The sequence below is a fragment of the Physeter macrocephalus genome, chromosome 9, assembly GCF_002837175.3.
Source record: "Physeter macrocephalus isolate SW-GA chromosome 9, ASM283717v5, whole genome shotgun sequence".
Classification (NCBI taxonomy): Eukaryota; Metazoa; Chordata; class Mammalia; order Artiodactyla; family Physeteridae; genus Physeter; species Physeter macrocephalus.
In genome coordinates this window covers 23,737,660-23,757,058 of record NC_041222.1, presented here as the reverse complement: position 1 = coordinate 23,757,058, position 19,399 = coordinate 23,737,660, and the positions used below count along the sequence as shown (strand labels likewise).

Sequence of the window (19,399 nt, the reverse complement as noted above, 5' to 3'; positions counted from 1 at the left end):
GGCCCGCGTACCGCAAAAAAACAAAACAAAACAAAAAAACTAACGTGCATTTTAATGTCACCTGATATAACTAACATACATACTTATACTTTGTCTCTAAGATAACAGATCTTACCTTATCTAGTTATTAGAGTTCGAAAATAACAAATTTGCCAAGGTAAATTGGCGAATTCTACCAGTGGATGCTTTTAAATACTATTCCTGGGGCTTCCCTGGTGGCGCAGTGGTTGCGCGTCCGCCTGCCGATGCAGGGGAACCGGGTTCGCGCCCCGGTCTGGGAGGATCCCACGTGCCGCGGAGCGGCTGGGCCCGTGAGCCATGGCCGCTGAGCCTGCGCTCCGCAACGGGAGAGGCCGCAGCAGAGGAAGGCCCGCATACCACAAAAAAAAAAAAAAAAAAAAAATACTATTCCTATTTGAATTAACCACCTCGGTTTACTTCAATTTTATACAGTATCCCAATTCAGTATTCTATATAACCTTCAACAGTCTAGGCAAACCAGTCTTCTGAACTTAGAATCCTATGTTAATGGACTGCTAATAAATACAGTCATGTTATAGTGCCACAGAATAGCTCTGAATATAGCTACTTTAAATATCCATAAAATTAAGGCAGCATTTAGATCCTTTGTCAGTATCATCTGAATGACAGTAGATGATCCAAAACTAGCACAATTAATGAATTTGCATTTAGTCCTACCATTCTAATTACAAATACTATTACTAAAGCAATAACAAACACTAACCAGTGCCCATGAAAAAACAAACACCAAAATGCCTGCAATTTTATTTTTCAGCTTTCCGAAAATGAAAGAAAGCCTAGTACTTAAGATCACACTGAATATCATTACTTTTACTTCTTATCTTAGCCTTTCAGATGAAAATACAGGCATTCAAGACTCCAAATAATATATATATTTTCTAAGAAGCTGCATGCATTATTACTGTGACTAGCCTACAATCACAGATTCATTGCCATGAAGGAGAACAAGCTTCACTTCCATAAAATCATATACAATACCCCTAACCATGATCACTTTCTTGCCAATTTATGCAATAAATCATAAAACAGGCTCAAAATTGTAATCAACAAAATGCCATCCTATTTGAGAAAGCAATTCATAAAACATCCATCCCTACAGAATGATGGGTAATGGGTTAACAGCGATACAGTAAGCTATTAAAAGAAACACACACCTTAGTACAATTCTGTAACGCTTTTCAAGATTATGAAATACTATTACAATTAACCCCAGTCTTATTTTATGTGTCTTACTAACTCGTGAGCTTGAATGAAATAAAAAGAGCTAAATAAAACTAAAAAACTGCCTTGCCAGTTTTGGACGTATGTAGGCAACTTCAAGGATTCACACCTGCCTTGTCAAGTCCTTGCAGAAATTCTTCTGTAAAACAGATGCTTCAAGTTTTAGTATTGTCCTGCAGCTACCCTTTTTAAGATTAACCACATTAATCCAGCACCAATTAATCTTAGAGTTTGTTCTTCCTTACTTGCTCCATGCACTATATATTATATTCACTACAACATAACACTTTTAAAAAGCCACCAACACTCAATTCTCCCCAAATAGGAGGTAAATTTACTCATCAAGAAATATATCTTTGCTATCAGCTTTCTAGCAAGAAACTGTCCTATGACTTGGAATTACTTAGGTTAACTTCACTCACACCATACCTACAACTACAGCTTACCTGCAGTAAAGGTAACTTTAAGAAATGTTTTCTGACCTTACATCCTTTATCAAGAAAAAACAAAAAAAGCATACACTAAGCAAATCTGTGTGTAGCTTCTTCCCTAAAATGTAGTAGTTTAAAAACTTCTCTGGGTTGATTATGAGATCTTCAGTTTGGTCCATTTCTTGCCATAAACTTGGTAACATGGCACAAACTGGAAGAGACTACTTAATAAGCCACTTTTTAAATCCTATAAGGGGTCTCCAGAAACTATAATGTTCCTACATAATCAATCTGCCATAAACAATACATTGTAACACTATTGTGAATTAGAGCTAATAAAAACAAATGAAATCAAGCACACTGTTATGCATTTCGCTTAAAAATTTAAACATACAGATAGTAAACTCGCAAAACTGTTTTAATTTGTAGTTTTGAGCAAATGTAAGAAATAAGTTTACAGTTAAACCCTGGGAATTTTTTGGAAAATGCATAACCAATTAGTAGTAATATGCTGATTTCTAATTTGTCATGATAAAAGGCATTACTCAGAAAATAAAGAACCTATTAGTTCTCACCAATTTATGGGTCTCATCATGTTGTTTAGAGAGTTTCCACAGAAGGGAAATAATGTTAAGAACTTGCTGCATAACCTGCAGAGATTCTCGTTCTATACCATTTCCAACAGAAGCAGCTAGTTGTGGAGGCACAGCTTCAATCCAGCACTCAATTAGCAATGGAATTATTATTGCAATAAATCCTTTCAGGTTTTCAGTAGATGACAGGCCTTCATCCACACTGCCTAGTCCTCCAACCAGGTACCTAACAAGGAAAGGTAAGAATAAAAAAATTTTTTAATTTAATTAAAAAATATTATTCCTTGCTTAACTTAAACCTTAAAATATAAAGTACCAGCAAAATGAAGCACCATGAATTGATAATTACATTGATCAACACTAGGAAGAAAAACAGAATTCTAAGATGACAAAGCCAAAAGACTATAATTTTTTACTTTTCATTAGGCTTTGCTACCAATGAGTAAATTAATATACTTTGAAATGACTCCTCCCATCAGTAAATAAAATCAAATTATGAGAAACTATATGAAACTACAGAAGACAACTGCATGTCTTCCCACCATTAGCCATCAACGGTCAGCAGTTATAATTCAATATAGGAAAACTGAGTGTGGACATAACTGAAATCCTTCTTACCGTAGCCTGAACTGTGAACTGACATTTGGCTGTGAACCCCCATTTTCATAAACCTGGATGTGTTGCTGGTCGTTGGCATGTTCCTTCCAGTTGATAAAAATGGAGTTGCTAGTGGCATGGGGATTTTCTTTTTGTTCCTGAAGTCCTTCACTTTCTCTCACCCTACTGGATCCATCTGCCAAGGCCTGAAGGAATTTACTGAGTCTCACTAAGACTTTCAGCCTCCACTGCTGAGAAGTGAGTCTCCGATTAGGATTTACAGAAAGTATCCAGGACTGGGATCTGTCTCTACTTACCAGTCCTTTGGACAGCTGCTGATGAGAAATAAGTTCTACAAAATTCTTAAGCAATATACTGCTACGGTCAGTAATTAGAGCTGGGTACTGTTCCAGCAGAATGTCCAAAACTTTTAAAGAGTCCTCCTGAATTCCTTCAGTAATGTGAGTCATGGCACTAGAGAGATGGGCACTTACCAAAGGAAAAAATGGAGAAATTTGTTCAGCTCGTATTTTGGGGGCCAGGAATTGAAGAAGTTGAACTGCTGCTAATCGTACATTAGCATCTTTATCTGTAAACACAGCAGTCACTTCACTTAATATGTTTGAAAGGTGTGCATCAATTATAAATGGGTATTGAGACAAAAGGTCTTTAAGTCCAAGAAGAGCACTTTGTTTAACCCCAGCATTGTAGTGATGCATCTGTGACAGCAAATCCTATAAATAAAAGTAAAAACACAAGCTTTAGGTATATACATATATATACACATTATATCATTTTCAAATAAGCATGCTAACTAAAACTATGCTAATAAACTGACACTCCAGTGGGGGTGGGGGGTTGGAGAATGCTTTGGTAAGTATTTCTAAATGTTACTTTTAGAAAAATGAAGCTTTTGTTAAGATCAGAAAGTTTTATCTTTAGCATAGCTTTAGCTGAATAAAAGCATAACATAACTTTCAGTCAGAATTTTCTTTTTGAAACTACACAGGATTAGGCACACTATCATTTAAAATGACAGCAATCATTACCACCACTTAAAGACCTACTATGCACCAAATATGTATTTATACCTATATTCTACCTATTTTAAGTGGTCTTTCAGGGTGTCTGTGTATTTTATTCAGAGTACAACACTTGGCAATTTTATTTGTGGAATAATTTATATAATCTGTAAAGAAACAATAACTTCAAATACCTTTTGAAATTATTTAACCTTCAGAGATTAAAAAGCAAAACTAAAAAAATGTATATCTTCACAAAGATTTGTTCACAAATGTTCAAAACAGCATTATTCATAAGAGTCAAAAAGTGGGAACAACCAAATGCCCATCAACTGATGAGTGAAAAAACATGACAAAGCCCTGCAGTGGAATACTATTTGACAATACAAAGGAATGAAGTACTGTTCTGATACGTGCTACAACATGGATGAACCTCAAAAACATGCTAAGTGAAAGACTAGTAATAACAGACCACATTTCGTATGATTCTATTTATATGAATTGTCTAGAATAAGCAAATCTTTACAGATAGATCAGTGTCTGTCTAGTGGGGGGAAGGAATGGAGAGTGACTTCTAATAGGTATAAGGTTTCTTTCTGAAGTGACAAAAATGTTCTGAAATTAGATTATTGTGATAGTAGCATAACAATGTAAATACATTAAAAACCACTGAATTGTCCACTCTAAAATGATAAATTTTATTATGTGTAAACTACATTTCAATAAAACTTAAATTTTTAAGCAAAACCACTGCTCAAATTTCAATTAATTTCACACATTCACTATGAATCTGGAATAAACTACATACTATAAGGGTTCAAAAATAGATAAGACAGGATCCTATCTTAATGTGCTACAAAAACAGCTAAAAAACGGTCATCAAAAACTTGATGCATCAAAAAGTTAAATACAGAAATTATTTCCAGATGACATATTAAATCATCAAATAAATATACAAGGGAGAAATCACTTTGACTTTAGCTGAGCAAGTCTTTCTGGAGGAAGTGGGAAAGCTGCAGTGGCAAGATGAGATCTGGGTGACAGATAAACTCCAACCTTTAGCCGTTAATAAACCCTGAGTTAAAACAACTTTTCACAAAAATATAACATTCTAGATGATTTCAAGGAAAATCCTACTTTATCAAAATAATATTTACGATTTACCTTAATGTTAAGTTTTCTGTTGTTTGTTGGAAGTGTTCCATCCTCTTTGAGTTGGTCAGGCAGATGTATAGTCTTCGTTTTAAAGTTTGTAACAGTAGCATTTTCTAACCTGGGCTTCTTTTTACCAACTTTTAGTTTTACTTTTTGAAAATCATCTTGGCGTTTTCTTTTTTTAGTCATTCTTGAGTGCTATGATAAAAGAATTAATTTTAAAACAATCAATAAAGACAAAGATAAATTACCTTTATGAAGTAAAAAAAAAAAAAAAATCAGTTTAGTCAAGAGATTTTTGGCCATGGAACCTTTTGTCAAGCAATGTTCTAAACAGGACCTTTGGTTGGGCAATGTACTAAATAGAAAACTTTTGTATACTTCAATTAATATACATACTTCAATAAAAAAAACAAAGAAAACTTCTGAAAAATTTTTTGTGCCCATAGGATGAGGGGGAGGCAGCACAGAGTTGCTATAGATACACCTTGCACGTGCGGGGAAGCTCCTGGCCCAGAAGTCTCCAAGAAACCCTAGCAAAACTAAGTCTGAAAACCAATGTTATTATTTAATACAGCCTGTAATAGTTAGGAAAAGTTTCATGAACCTAAGCTGGGTGCTTGAAAATGGGTAAGATTCAGATATGCATCAAGGACAGTTAATGAGCATTTCATGAGCAAGAAAAACAGAGTATGGATCAGGAGTAGGGATAAGCCTGGTATAGGCAAAAATGAACGTACCAGCACTGTGAACACCAGGAAAAGTTCAGACTAGATATAAACAGTAAACAAAAATGCAGGAGAAAAATCATTATAAAAGGAAATATAGTGTACCAGAGGAATAAGGAACAAAGACCAGCTAGGTCACTATTATAATAAATAACTCAGGTATAACCCTGTTATCCTGCACTTCCCTCTCTTCACCACATTCTTTCCAACTTACATACAAATCATCCCAATTACACACAAAATCTTTGATCTGTGCCTCCTACCCATTCCCAGGCCCCTTCTTAAGTCCTTTATCTCTACCCAAGACTGTTAACAGTTCCCCCGCCAGAATTCTTGTCTTGTCTCTAGTGTCTACCCCATGGTCCATTTGGTAGAGAATCACCACAGGGCTCTTTCTAAACACAGATCTGACCAAAGCTCAGGAGCTTTCAGCTGCTCCTTTTACTTGCTTACAGTAAAAACACCTTGGCTTGACATATTCGGTCCTTCCTAACTTCCTCTCCAGCTTTATTTTTCCACAAACTAACCTCTATCTAAAAAGAGCCTCCTATACCTGGAACTAGCTCAGCGCTTCTTGAAGCCTTTTCCACACACTACAAAAATAATGAATTCTGCCTTGCACTATACACCCACTACAGTAGGTATCTCTGGGATAAATAAAACTCCTGATCTGTCATAATTATCCTACCCCTAGCTATTTTTTTTTAAGTTACAATGCTACACATGGGAGTCCAAAAAATTTGACTAAAATGAAGGCTTGCGTTATTGTAAGATTAATAAAATCGCTGGTGCAAGACCAGACAGCTCAAATTCTAGGAATCCAGAAGGCAATCACCTATGACATTATATCCAAAATCACATGATTGCAAGGTTTTACTACATTAGAGCCCTGTGATCCAGGGTTTGGCTACACAGGTAAAGAGCAGATTCAAGACTCAGAGTGACTAGGTTCTTATCCAGATTCTCCCACTTTCTAGCCATAGTTAACCACCGTGCCTCAGTTTTTATTTACAAGACAGGGATAATAATAATGCTTACCTCATACAGTTGTTATGAGGTAGGATGAATGAGGAGCAAATGAGCTCATTATCTGTAAAACACTCCGAACTGTGCCTGGCACACTTACAGATATGCTATAAGCACAAACATGTATATTTTCTTAGTCTCAGGACCAGTAAAAACCAAGCATAATATTAGATGCACAATAGCTTTCAATTTTCACAAGACCATGTGAAGAAGGTGGTACTAAAACCATTTTAAAGACATAGCTCAGAAAGGTTTGTCAGTCCCTTATTAAGGAGCTGAAGAGGGATTCATAAACAAGACTGAACTCTGCAAAACCAACTTTATGTTATATATACTGGAACTCAGGTGAGGATTGGAAAAAAGTGGCAAAATGGCTTGCCTTATTTATCCCAATACTAAATTTTCACCCCACCCACACCTCTAGTTATTCTAGTCTAAAAAATGAGTAAGTGAAAACTAAGGCCCTAATACTCATCTGGTCTCTGTTAATTAAGCAAGCACATTTTGTGAGTATTCCCTACAATTTTATTACTAGCTAGTACCAGAGATGAAAATAAATGGAACAAGACATTCAGAAAAATCGATGAATTAACCCGCCACCCCCCAATTCTCTGTGCTATCTTTAGCCACTAACTATCTGATCAGTGTCCAACATACAGTCTACTGTCAAGCTTATGCCATATTACCCACCACTTTGTATTAATCACTCTACCGTTCTCCGTTAGGAAAAGTGGGCTTATTAATCACTCTACCGTTTCCGTTAGGAAAAGTGGGCTTATCGCCCCTTCATGACTTTTCAAGCTAGTAAGATTATTTTCAGGGTACACAGGGAACATTTTTATACTAGGAACTAAAAGTTCTACAGCAACTTGTTATTTTCGCTTAAAATAAAGATTTTTCGTAGTACAGCAAATCAAACAGTCCGACTAAGCCACTTTTATAGTAGCTGGTATCGAATAAGAAGGTAGGAAGTCCAGTCTCAGAGGCTGAGCTCTCACATCACTGGACCAGGTGAGCCTCAAAAGCTTTAAAACTGAATTTCATAAACTCCAGCTGCAGGCCTTCTAATTTCAACAAAAGGGAGATTCTAGCCTATCAGGATTTCGACCGAACCGAATCCCAGTTAGTTTGTCTGCCACCTCATTACCTTCACCTGAATTCCAACTTCTTTCCCCTGCCAAAAAAAGAATCAAGAAAGCACACTGTACTCGGCCTTTGCTAATTTCCTCTCCAACCCTTTACGCTCACGAGTTCCTCCAAACTCTACCTAGGGGGCCAATCGGAGACACCAGACTTCCCAAAAAACAAACACCACAGACTGGGGCTTCATACAGATCGCTTAACCGTCCACACCTGGACGGCGAGAGGTCCGATTAGGAGACAGCTGCGCATCCCCACCCCCAGACTTTGGTCCCGCAACCCAGAAGTGAACACGCCGCGGTTTTAAGAAACTATCTTTCCTGCTCCTTCCGGAGACGGCGGTCAGGACTACAGTCGGGGAAGCGGGGCCCAATCAACGTACCCCGGCCTAAAAGTCTCCTAGACCCGAAACCGCGCGAACCCGCCCCGCCCAGTCACTTGAGGCGCTTCAAAAGCCTGCGGGGCGCCCCTCACCCACACAGCCCCTCTCGGCACCGAGGCCCAGCTCTGCAGGGGCGCAGACTGGCCCCAGCTGCCCCTGCCCGCCTGGGCCGCGGACCGGGGGGCGACGGCCCCACGAGCGGTTCCGCTCGCCGTCCCGCGCCCGGGAGAGGGCCCGGCCAGACTGGCGGCGGCAGCTCACCTGAGGGCCCGGCCGGGACCGGGACACGGAGGCAGGTGGAGAGAACGTCTGAGGAGGAGCCCACGGGGCGACGGCGTGCACCACCGGCCTCAGGCTCTCGGCCCCGGAGCGTGTTTTCAAATCTCCTCGTCTTCACGCGGCCGCGTCTCCTTCCGCCGCCCGGAAACCAGGGCCCCTCCCCCGCCGCGCCGCGCTCACGTGACCGCGGCCCGCAGCCGCGCGCAGCCGGGGAGGCGGGAGCGGGAGCGAAAGGCCCGGCCCCCGGAGGAGGGGGCCGGCGCCGGAAACCCCCCGCGCTCCGGGAAGCCAAGAGAGGAGAGCGCCCGGTCCAAGGACAAAGCTTAGATCTGGGTCCAGCCTTGAGCTTCCCGGGAGGCATGCGTTTCTGGGGAGTGTCGCCCTGGTTACAGCTAGTTGGGAGCATGCCTTTTCTCTCCTCGCTAGACCACTGTTATTCAGACCTAGAGACATTCAAAGAAGAGTATAAATTGAACTGAATTGAGAAAGAGAAAAGTTTAGGACTGCAAGGACCTTAGAATTCCTGGGAACCTTAACCTGGATGGAGCAATTAAGAATTAGTTGACGACAGAGGGCAAAATACACCTAGTAGCTGGAGCCAGAAAGTCTTAGGTGAGGATTTTCCCTAATATTTCAGTTTCTCAGCACTGAGGTTCCTGCTACTGAAATCAGGTGGGCCCAGGGAAGTCAGAGAGAAATTTAAATGCCTAGAAAGGGGATGAGAAAGCAAAGAGAATGCGTGTTTGGAAGATAGCCTTGTCAAAGACTGGCAGGTGGCATGGATGGAAGAGCCCCAGGTATGGATTTTAGAACTTGATTCAAATTTGTTTCTGTAGTTTACCAGATTATAAGACTCAGTAAAGCTGACAAGGAATGAGCCTCAGTTTGCTGGGTAGGGTTTCAGAGCACTGATGTCTGAGGTGGGGAGAGACCCAAGCACTGGGACTAAGATCAGGCATATTCTATGATCAGACGCAAAGAGGCAGTCCCAGACACCCTGGCAATACAGCCATACTACCACAATCTGCCTGTTTTTTAAATAAATTTATTTATTTACTTGGCTGTGTTGGGTCTTTGTTGCTGCGCGAGGGCTTTCTCTAGTTGCGGGGGCGAGCGGGGGCTACTCTGTTGCGGTGGCAGTCTAGTGTCTTCCCCCTACAGTCTAATCCTAGCAGGGCAGTTGTGTGATTATTTAAAAATCTAAGTCAGATCTTTTTCTCAAAACCTCCCGATAGCTCCCCATTTCTTTCGGGGTAAAAACCAGAGTCTTGATGGCCTCAAACTGTGCCGTGTTCTGACACATCCTCTTAACCTCTGGGTATTCCTCCTACCACTCTCTACTTTTTTGCTCTGCTCCAACTACTCTTGCTTCTTTGCCTGTGGCGAATTGGGCCTGGTGATAATGCAGCTGACAGAAATGTGGCCTGGCTAAAGGAAGCAAGTCTTCAGCAATAGCCAACTGTTGCCATGAGGGAATGCATATCTCAATTTCAAAAAAAAATCAGAAATCCAGAAGTGTTTACAAGAAATCTGATCTTTAAATACTGGTAAGCAAGTACATCTTTTTCCTGTTTTAAAACACTGGGTGGGCCAAACGAAATACAAGCAGGTTGCCAGTTTACAACCTCTGGTTTAAATCATGAAAAGTATGTACCTAAAAATAGATTTCTAACTCCAAGGGGTGAACTCAATAATTACAAGAATTGTCTGCTTAGCTGAGCCAGAATAGACCTTTGATAAATAACAAGCATATAACTAATCAAGGGTCCTTGACCCATGCCAGAAAAACATGTACAGTGAACATTCATTCCAGAATCTGTAGGATATTCCACCTCCAAAACTCTGTCCAGTTGGCCACTTAAACCTCTCTATCAGTTTCCTCGGGCTACTATAACAAAGTATCACAAACTAGGTGACTTAAACAAAAGAAATTTATTGGCTCTCTGTTTTGGAGACCAGAAGTCTGAAATCAAGGTGTTGGCAGGGTTGATTCCTTCTGGGAGCTCTGAGGAAAAATCTGGTCCATGCCTCTCTCCAAGCTTCTGGTAGCCTTAGATGTGCCTTGGCTTGTAGATGGCATTCTCTCTGTCTTCACATTGTCTGCCTTTTGTGTGTGTCTGTGTCCAAATTTCCTCTTTTTATAAGGACACCAGTCATTTAGGGCCCACCCTAATGATCTCAATTTAACTTGACTACCTCTGTAAAGACCCAATTTCCAAATAATGTCACCTTCTGAGGTACTAGTGGTTAGGACTTCAACATATCTTTTCAGAAGGACACAATTCAGCCCATAACAGTCACCAAGATCTATGTCCCGGGAATTCCCTGGTGGTCCAGTGGTTAGGATTCTGCACTTCTACTGCAGGGGGCACAGGTTTGATCCCTGGTCAGGGAACTAAGATTCCACAAGCTGTGTGGGGAGGCCAAAACAAAAACAGATTTGTGTCTAGAAATGTCCATATTTCACCATTTGAACATCCTCTCTTTTTTTGTCTATGCTGAGAAGCATCACAAAATTCTAACTTAAGTAACTTATTACCACACCATCTACCTAAACTTTGCAGCTTCTCCGTTCTTTATACTGGGCTTCCACTTAATATTTGCTTTGGAAATAGGATACCACTGCGAAAAAAAAAAAAAAAAAATTGAAACCTCTGTTAATCTAATAAACTTGATTTTATAGTGTCAAGACAAATAATAAAAGCATAAACATATTAAACTGGCTTTTACATTTCAGAGCTACTACTGACATGGAAAGCAGAGACTCTTTGAAGAAAGGTAAAAAGATGAGTTCAAATTTGGTACTATAACCAGGGACAAGAGTTCAAAGTGCATTCTCCAGAAATCTCTTGCATTCTTCCTATATACTAACAAAGAAAGATCAGGAAGAGAAATTAAGGAAACAATCCCATTTACCATCTCAACAAAAAGAATAAAATACCTAGGAATAAACCTACCTAAGGAGAAAAAAGACCTGTACTCAGAAAACTATACAACACTGATGAAAGAAATCAAAGATAACAGAAACAAATGGAGAGATATACCATGCTCCTGGACTGGAAGAGTCAATATTGTGAAAATGACTGTACTACCCAAAGCAATCTACAGGTTCAGTGCAATCCCTGTCAAATTACCAATGGCATTATTTACAGAACTAGAACAAAAAATTTCATAATATGTATGGAAACACAAAAGACCCCAAATAGCTAAAGCAATCTTGAGAAAGAAAAACGGAGCTGGAGGAATCAGTCTCCCTGACTTCAGACTATACTACAAAGCTATAGTAATCAAGACAGCATGGTACTGGTACAAAAACAGAAATATAGATCAATGGTACAGGATGAAAGCCCAGATATAAACCCATGCACTTATGGTCAATTAATCTAAAGAGTGTAGAGAAAAGGGAACCCTCCTGCACTGTTGGTGGGAATGTAAACTGATACAGCCTCTATGGAGAACAGTATGATGTTCCTTAAAAAACTAAAAATAGAACTACCATATGACCCAGCAATCCCACTACTGGGCATATACCCTGAGAAAACCATAATTCAAAAAGAGACATGTACCACAATGTTCACTGCAGCACTATTTACAATAGCCAGGACATGGAAGCAACTTAAATGTCCATTGACAGATGAAATGATAAAGAAGATGTGGCACATATATACAATGGAATATTATGCAGCCATGAAAAGGAATGAAATTGAGTTATTTGTAGTGATGTGGATGGACCTAGAATCTGTCATACAGAGTGAAGTAAGTCAGAAAGAGAAAAACAAATAACATATGTTAACACATATATATGGAATTTTAAAATGCGGTACTGATGAACCTAATGGCTGGGCAGGAATAAAGATGCAGACTTAGAGAACGGACTGGAGGGCACAGTGGGGGAAGGGGAAGCTGAGATGAAGTGAGAGAGTAGCATTGACATATATACACTACCAAATGTAATATGGATGGCTAGTGGGAAGCTACTGCATAGCACAAGGAAATCAACTCGATGCTTTGTGAAAACCGAGAGGGATGGGATAGGGAGGATGGAAGGGAGGCTCAAGATGGAGGGGATATGGGGACATATGTATACATATAACTGATTCACTTTGTTGTACAGCAGAAACTAGCACAATATTGTAAAGCATTTATACTCCAATAAAGATGTGGAAAAAAAAATTAGTGCATTCTCTAGGAATTGATTGATAGGTTATATGCAAATTACTTGGCACACTGCCTGGCACATTGTAAGCCTTCAATAAATGGCAACAGATATTCTTATTGATGAGGTATCATTGGACCCTATTTGTGCAAAATGAAATTTTTAGTCAAGTTTCTTAGATAAAGGAACCAGTTCTGACTTTAAATTAAAAGGGATTTATTCAGAGAATATTGAGTAACACAGAAAGGAGAGGAAGGCTGCTGACCCAGGCTTGTAAAAAAGACAGGAAGGAGGGAGACCAGCCAGGAACTAGGAGTACAACAACTGTTATATCACAAAATCATTCCAAGATGTAAGAATTGAAAATGAAGAAATAAAATTGTCTACGTTTCCAGATATAATTGTATGCCTAAAAAAATCAACTGAAAAGCTACTAAAAACAATAAGAGAATTCAAAAAGGGTGAGGCAATATAAAATTAACATTCAGAAATCAATAGACTTCACATACACAAATAATAACCAGTTAGACGATAGGATGGAAAAGGAAGCACCGCTTGCAATAGCAATCAAAAGCGATAAAATTCCTAGGACTGAATAAGAAATTGGATTAGAATACTTAACATCCTATAGATGACAATTGTCCCTAAATTAATTGGTAAATTGAATGAGATCTCTATAAATATGTCAACAGGGTTTTTTCTAGACCTACACAAAGTGATTAAAATTTGTATATGAAAAATTAAACAAAAGGATAGCCAACAAATTTTTGAAAAAGGAAAGCAATAAGGACCAACCTTATTAGATATGGATATATATTTAAAAACTGCAGTGATTCAAATATGGTTTTGGCATATGAATAGGCAAACCAATGGGACAAAATACAAAGTCTAGAAATAGAACCGAATAAATATAAGAATTTAGTACATTATAAAGACAACATCTCATATCAATGGTATAAACATAAGTGGTTTGCACAAATAGGGAGCCATTTGGAAAGAAATAAAGTTGGGCTCATACTTCACATATTACACTCAAAGACGTAAATTTAAAAAACAAATCCATAAAAGTCCCAGAAAAGAAAATGGGTGAATTATTTTATGACTTTTGATTTCTACTACAACTTAAAACTTAAATGCCAGGGAAAAAGTTTTTAAAATTTGATTACAGGCTTTTCCCAAAACTTTTAGAAATCTTCTGTATCACCAAAAAAAAGAGAAAGAAAAGTCAAAAGACAAGACAAATTTGGAAAAAAATTTTGCAACTCATATCACAGGTAAAGTATTAATTTTCCTAATATACAAAGAATTCCTAGAAACAAAGAAAAAAATCAAGTACTTGATAGAAAAATATTTATTTCCATCCTGTTTACAGAGGAAGAAACATAAATCATCCTTACATAAAAGATATTCAACCTGATTCACAAAAAGAGAAATGCAAATTAAAAGTAAGATTTTTTTTGCTCACTTTTAAGATTATCAAAATCCAAAATTTGACAACATACTTGTTGACACTGTTGAGAAGTAGCACTCTCATATGTTGTTGGTGGAAGTATAAACTGACATAAACTCTACAGAAGATGTATTTGTGAGAATTAAGTTTGATGGGCGTAACAGTAAAACACAAGACAACAATTTACTTTCTCATGTTAAAGTTGAGATGTTAATTCCTGGCATTAAAGTCAAGATGTAGGCAGTCTAGGCATCAGGTGGCTCCGCTCCAGCAAGTCCTCAAACGCTCAGGCCACTTCTCTATTGTTTCACCAGTCTCAAGGTCACCTCATGGTTCAAGATGGCTGTTCTAGCTCCAGCCATCACACCCACATTTCAGTCAGCAAGTTAAGGGAAGGGAACGAGAAGGACATGGTCCTTCCGTTTAAGGACAATTCTTGGAAGTTGCATATAACATTTCTGTTTACATCCCTTTGGCCAGAACTCATACTGTATCTATCTGTATCGGAGCTGAGAAATGTGAGGGATCTTCGGTAAGTAGTAAAAAGTGGTGGAGGGAGGTGGCACTGGCCTCTGGGAAATTCCTAATATCAAAAGCATGTCATAACATGCAAAAAATCTAAAGGAAAAGATTGAAAAATTCAGCAGTATCATTCAGGGTCTGGGGGAAACAGAAATCATGTCAGCTATTTTAATAGAGATAATTTAATACAAAGAATTGTTAACCAAGTACTCAAGAGTTTGATTAGAGGGCAGAAAGAGGATCTGAGACATCACAGGAAACAACTGCAGGAAGCAGCTACCAACCCAGGGGACGAGGGAACAGAGGGAAGGAGTGGGAATAATTAAAATTTAGAAGGTTGGAGATGGGCATTGAGCTGGAGGTCAGACCTGCAGAGAGGTGCATGGTGCCAACTGGCCAGTGTCTCTGAGGTGGTGCGATGTGGCTGCTTCTGCAAGTGTTGGGAAAACTACAAATTGGGATGCTGTTCTGAAACTAGTTGCCACTGGGTGAAGACCAGTCGATCCAGTGATGTTGACAGGAATGCAGGACAAACAGGAATAAGCAAGTCTCTTCTTCCTCCTGTATCTTTCCAGTCTCCCTCTTCTACTTGCCACAGACAGAGCCCAGCAGGGAGCCAGCTGGCAAAGCAGAAATGGGGTTTGCAGAGTCCTAGATCCAGAGGCACAAAGCAGATTATAGAGGGGTGGGTCTGAAGCTGAGGGAAGGTAGCTTAGTAATCAGCACTTCAACTCCATGAAAATTGTAAATAATTAAATAAAATAACAAAAGCATAAGAAAAAATTTTGTACAATACACATAGAATTTAGGGATTGGGAGCAATTTCTTTAAAAATGTAGGGAACTTAAAAAAAAATGTAGGGAACTTAGAAGCCATTGGAGAAAAATATAGACCTATTTCAAAACATTTAAAAAAATTAAATGTGGTATAGCAAATGATGCCATAAACATAGACAAAAGGCAAAAAGTAGCTTAGAAGAAAGATTTGCAATACATATGAAAGCTAAATTATTAGTATCTGTAATATACAAGGAGCTCTGACAAATTTTCAAGAAAATGACAAAAACACTTCAATTGAAAAGAGGGCAGGGACTTCCCTGGTGGTCCAGTGGTTAAGAATCGGTCTTGCAATGCAGGGGATGCTGGTTCGATCCCTGGTCAGGGAACTGAGATCCCACATGCTGCAGGACAACTAAGCCCATGCTGCAACTAATGAGCCTGGGTACTCTAGAGCCCGCGCACCACATCTAAGACCTGATACAGCAAATAAATAAATACATATTTGAAAAAAAAAAGAGGGCAAAAGCTACGAATAACAAGTTACACACCAAAAATCCAAATGATTGATAAACTTTGCAAGCTAGCTCAATCTTATTGATTGTCAGGGAAAGGTAAAATTAATATAACAGTGGAATATAAAGTCTCATTTATCAAATTCACAACAATTCTAAGACAATATAATACCTACTGCTGGTAGGGATGAAGGAAAAGTGTATTCTCATGCTTTGCTTTCTTCTCATACTTTGTTTGAAATATAAAATATTGCAACCATTTTGGGAAGAAGTCTAGAAATATCTTTAAAAATGTTTTAAATTCATATTCTTTCAATCTAGTAATCCCATCCCCCCAGAATTTAATCCCATAGATATAAAAGTATCAGTCCAAAGTACATATTTATAAGATATTTATTACAACAATATTTGAGTAGCAAAACACTAGGGAAAAAAATGAATATCAATCAAAAGAGGAATAATTGAATAAACTGTGATACATTGACCCTTACGGTGCCATTAAAAAGATTCAGTTTCATCTATACCAGTTAATTTGAAAAGGTTTTTTTCGCAATGTATTTTCAGGTAAGAAAAAGTATATATAGTCTAATCACATTGTTATGAAATAAACCAAAAATGTAAACATCAATATATGTCTGTACTTCTGTGTGATCAAGTAAACATGGAGAAAGCTATGAAAAATAACGTCAGAATGTTATTAGTTACCTGGGAGGAACAGAGGGAAAGACGGGTGTGTAAACAGCAGAAAGAGATGATTGAAAGGATGGCTATCAAAAAGTAAAATAAAGTAATATTTAACACCCTAATATCAAGCATTGTTTTTTTGTTTGTTTGTTGGGTTTTTTTTGCAGTACGCGGTCCTCTCACTGTTGTGGCCTCTCCCGTTGCGGAGCACAGGCTCCGGACGCACAGGCTCAGCGGCCATGGCTCACGGGCCTAGCCGCTCCGCGGCATGTGGGATCCTCCCGGACCGGGGAACGAACCCGTGTACCCTGCATCGGCAGGCGGACTCTCAACCACTGCGCCACCAGGGAAGCCTTCAAGCATTGTTTTTTATTTTAACATAGTACATTGTTGAAACCAGGAAACTGAAGTTAGTACAATACTATTAACTCCTGTGTAGATCATATTTGTATTTCACCAGTTTTTACTACAAGGATTGATTTTTTTTTTTACAGCTTTATTAAAGTGTAATTGACATACAAAACCCTACACTTGTTTAAACGTATACAATATGATGAGTTTGCGTATATACATGTACCCGTGATACAATCACCACAAGCAAGGTAACGGACATATCCATCTTTTCCAAAAGTTTCCTTGTGTCCCTTTGCATTTTTTTTCAAATTAAAAAACAATTTCATGGTAAGGACAATTAACATGAGATCTGCCCTCTTAACAGCTTTTAAAATGAAAAACACCAAATTGCTAACTATAGGCACGATATTGTACAGCAGATCTCTAGGACTCATCTTGCATAACTGTAACTTTATACCCACTGGCATCACTCCCCATCTCCTATTCCCCCCATTCCCTGGCAACCACCATTCGATTTTCTGCTTTTCTAAGTTTGACTATTTTCAATACCTCATGTACGTGGACTAACGCATTATTTGTCCAAGCATTGATTTTTAAATGCTTACTTAACCATATCCCAAAACTTGAGACATTAACACACCCTGTAATAACACACCTGTAAGTCCCATCACAAATTTCTGAAGAAGGTTCACCTTAAGCAGTGAACTTCAATATTTTGTCTCCTAAAAGCTAAAAAGCGTTTACAAACAACTTATATAAGGAAGTACGTCCTTTAACAAATCTTTTTGAAAGTCATGTGATCATCGCAGAGGTTGAATTGCCACCTTGCAGATCCTACACATATTCATAGTCTCTGTAAATATTTTCCCACATCTCAATGTCGCTTTGCTCCTCTCATCAATTCTGCTAAACAGGAAGACTGACAATTTCCCCAGCTAGAGAGTGAATAAAGGGCTCTGTAGGGAATCAGATAGGCATCCTTGATCCCACTATGAGAGTCAGAATGTATAACTACTAGACTGATATCCTTATTCCCAAGGATGATAGGATGATCGCTCAAAAGTTTTAACAAATGATAGAGCTCAGCACCAAACAATCAGCACAGAGGCCAGCTTTAAAATACCAACACAGACATCTTAGTGCCTCCCAGTTGGACACCAGCCTTGAGGAAACTAAGGTGCAAGGATGCGCATGTCTAGGAAACTATAAACTCTGAATCCAGATATCAAAACTCCTACATTTACAGGGAAAGAAGACAGTCTTCCTATTATAGCCAACTAAAGAAAACTTTAAAATTAGAAAATGGCCATTGCAGAGCCTGGGGCATTATTTCTAAAATACTATCCTTAAAACAGCATTTTGGTGTTTTCATGGTGGCGCAGTGGTTGAGAATCCTCCTGCCAATGCAGGGGACACGAGCTCGAGCCCTGGTCCAGGAAGATCCCAGATGCCGCGGAGCAACTAAGCCCACGCGCCACAACTACTGAGCCTGCTCTCTAGAGCTTGCGAGCCACAACTACTGAGCGCACGTGCCACAACTACTGAAGCCCGCATGCCTAGATCCCATGCTCTGCAACAAGAGAAGCCACCTCACTGAGAAGCCCGCACACCACAACGAAGAGCAGCCCCCGCTCGATGCATCTAGAGAAAGCCTGTGCGCAGCAACGAAGACCCAACACAGCCAAAAAAAAAGGGCAGAGACCTGAATTTTACTGAGATAGTATTGTCTTATGCTTTATTAATAATGAATTTCTGTTTAGTAAATGTCCCATAATTATGTCCCAGACTTGCTTTCCTATAACCTAGTAGTGAGGTTAAGGAGGCATAGTTAATCTTCATCCACTCTAATAGATACTCCACTAATCTACCAAAAAGGACCTTATAACTGTGCCTGAAAATTTGGCTTAGGGCAGCTCTTAGTAGGGTGTTTGGGGGAACACTAAACCCCAAGAGGCTCATTTGAAGAAAGAAGACTTACATGATTAAATAAACCTAGGAAATGTTGCATGGTTCATTCCCCTCTTGGGAGTGTATATTACCAATTTAAAGGCTCTGAGAAATTGTGGATAAAGAAATATATTTTATTTTCATTTAGTCCAGCATTTCCCAAACTTATTTGATTAAAGATTTTAACATTTCATGAGAATAATATTTTGTGGAATACATATTTAGAACAGAATTTCCCAGTGCTCTGGTGAAAATCTTAGCTGTGAAGGGGAACTTTAGGATAAGTAGGCAAATCAGTTTGGCATTTCTGACTTCAAACTTACTTTAACCGTATTTATTTGTACTATTAAATGTAAAGAATTTGAATGGATTTACCAAC

The 19,399-nt window shown here is 38.9% G+C and overlaps 1 protein-coding gene and 1 non-coding gene across 3 annotated transcripts in view; one reads left to right on the top strand and one right to left on the bottom strand.

Moving 5' to 3' along the window:
* TEX10 (testis expressed 10) overlaps positions 1–8,766 on the bottom strand; it is a 58,937-nt gene extending 50,171 nt beyond the window's left edge. Inside the window, exons 1-5 of one of the 2 annotated variants that reach the window (XM_028493755.2) lie at positions 8,599–8,766; positions 5,071–5,259; positions 3,379–3,618; positions 2,906–3,090; positions 2,270–2,513 (exon numbers count right to left, since the gene is read on the bottom strand). In XM_028493755.2, the coding sequence (XP_028349556.1) occupies positions 2,270–2,513; positions 2,906–3,090; positions 3,379–3,618; positions 5,071–5,250 (849 nt within the window). In that variant the 5' untranslated portion in view covers positions 5,251–5,259; positions 8,599–8,766. Of the gene's footprint in view, positions 1–2,269; positions 2,514–2,905; positions 3,619–5,070; positions 5,260–8,598 lie in introns of both variants that reach the window. The other variant, XM_024126127.2, reaches the window with a different exon arrangement.
* Positions 8,767–10,938: 2,172 nt separating this feature from the next.
* On the top strand, positions 10,939–11,011 carry TRNAR-UCU (transfer RNA arginine (anticodon UCU)). The gene has a single exon. It is a non-coding gene; the product is annotated as a tRNA-Arg (tRNA).
* Positions 11,012–19,399: the final 8,388 nt, after the last annotated feature.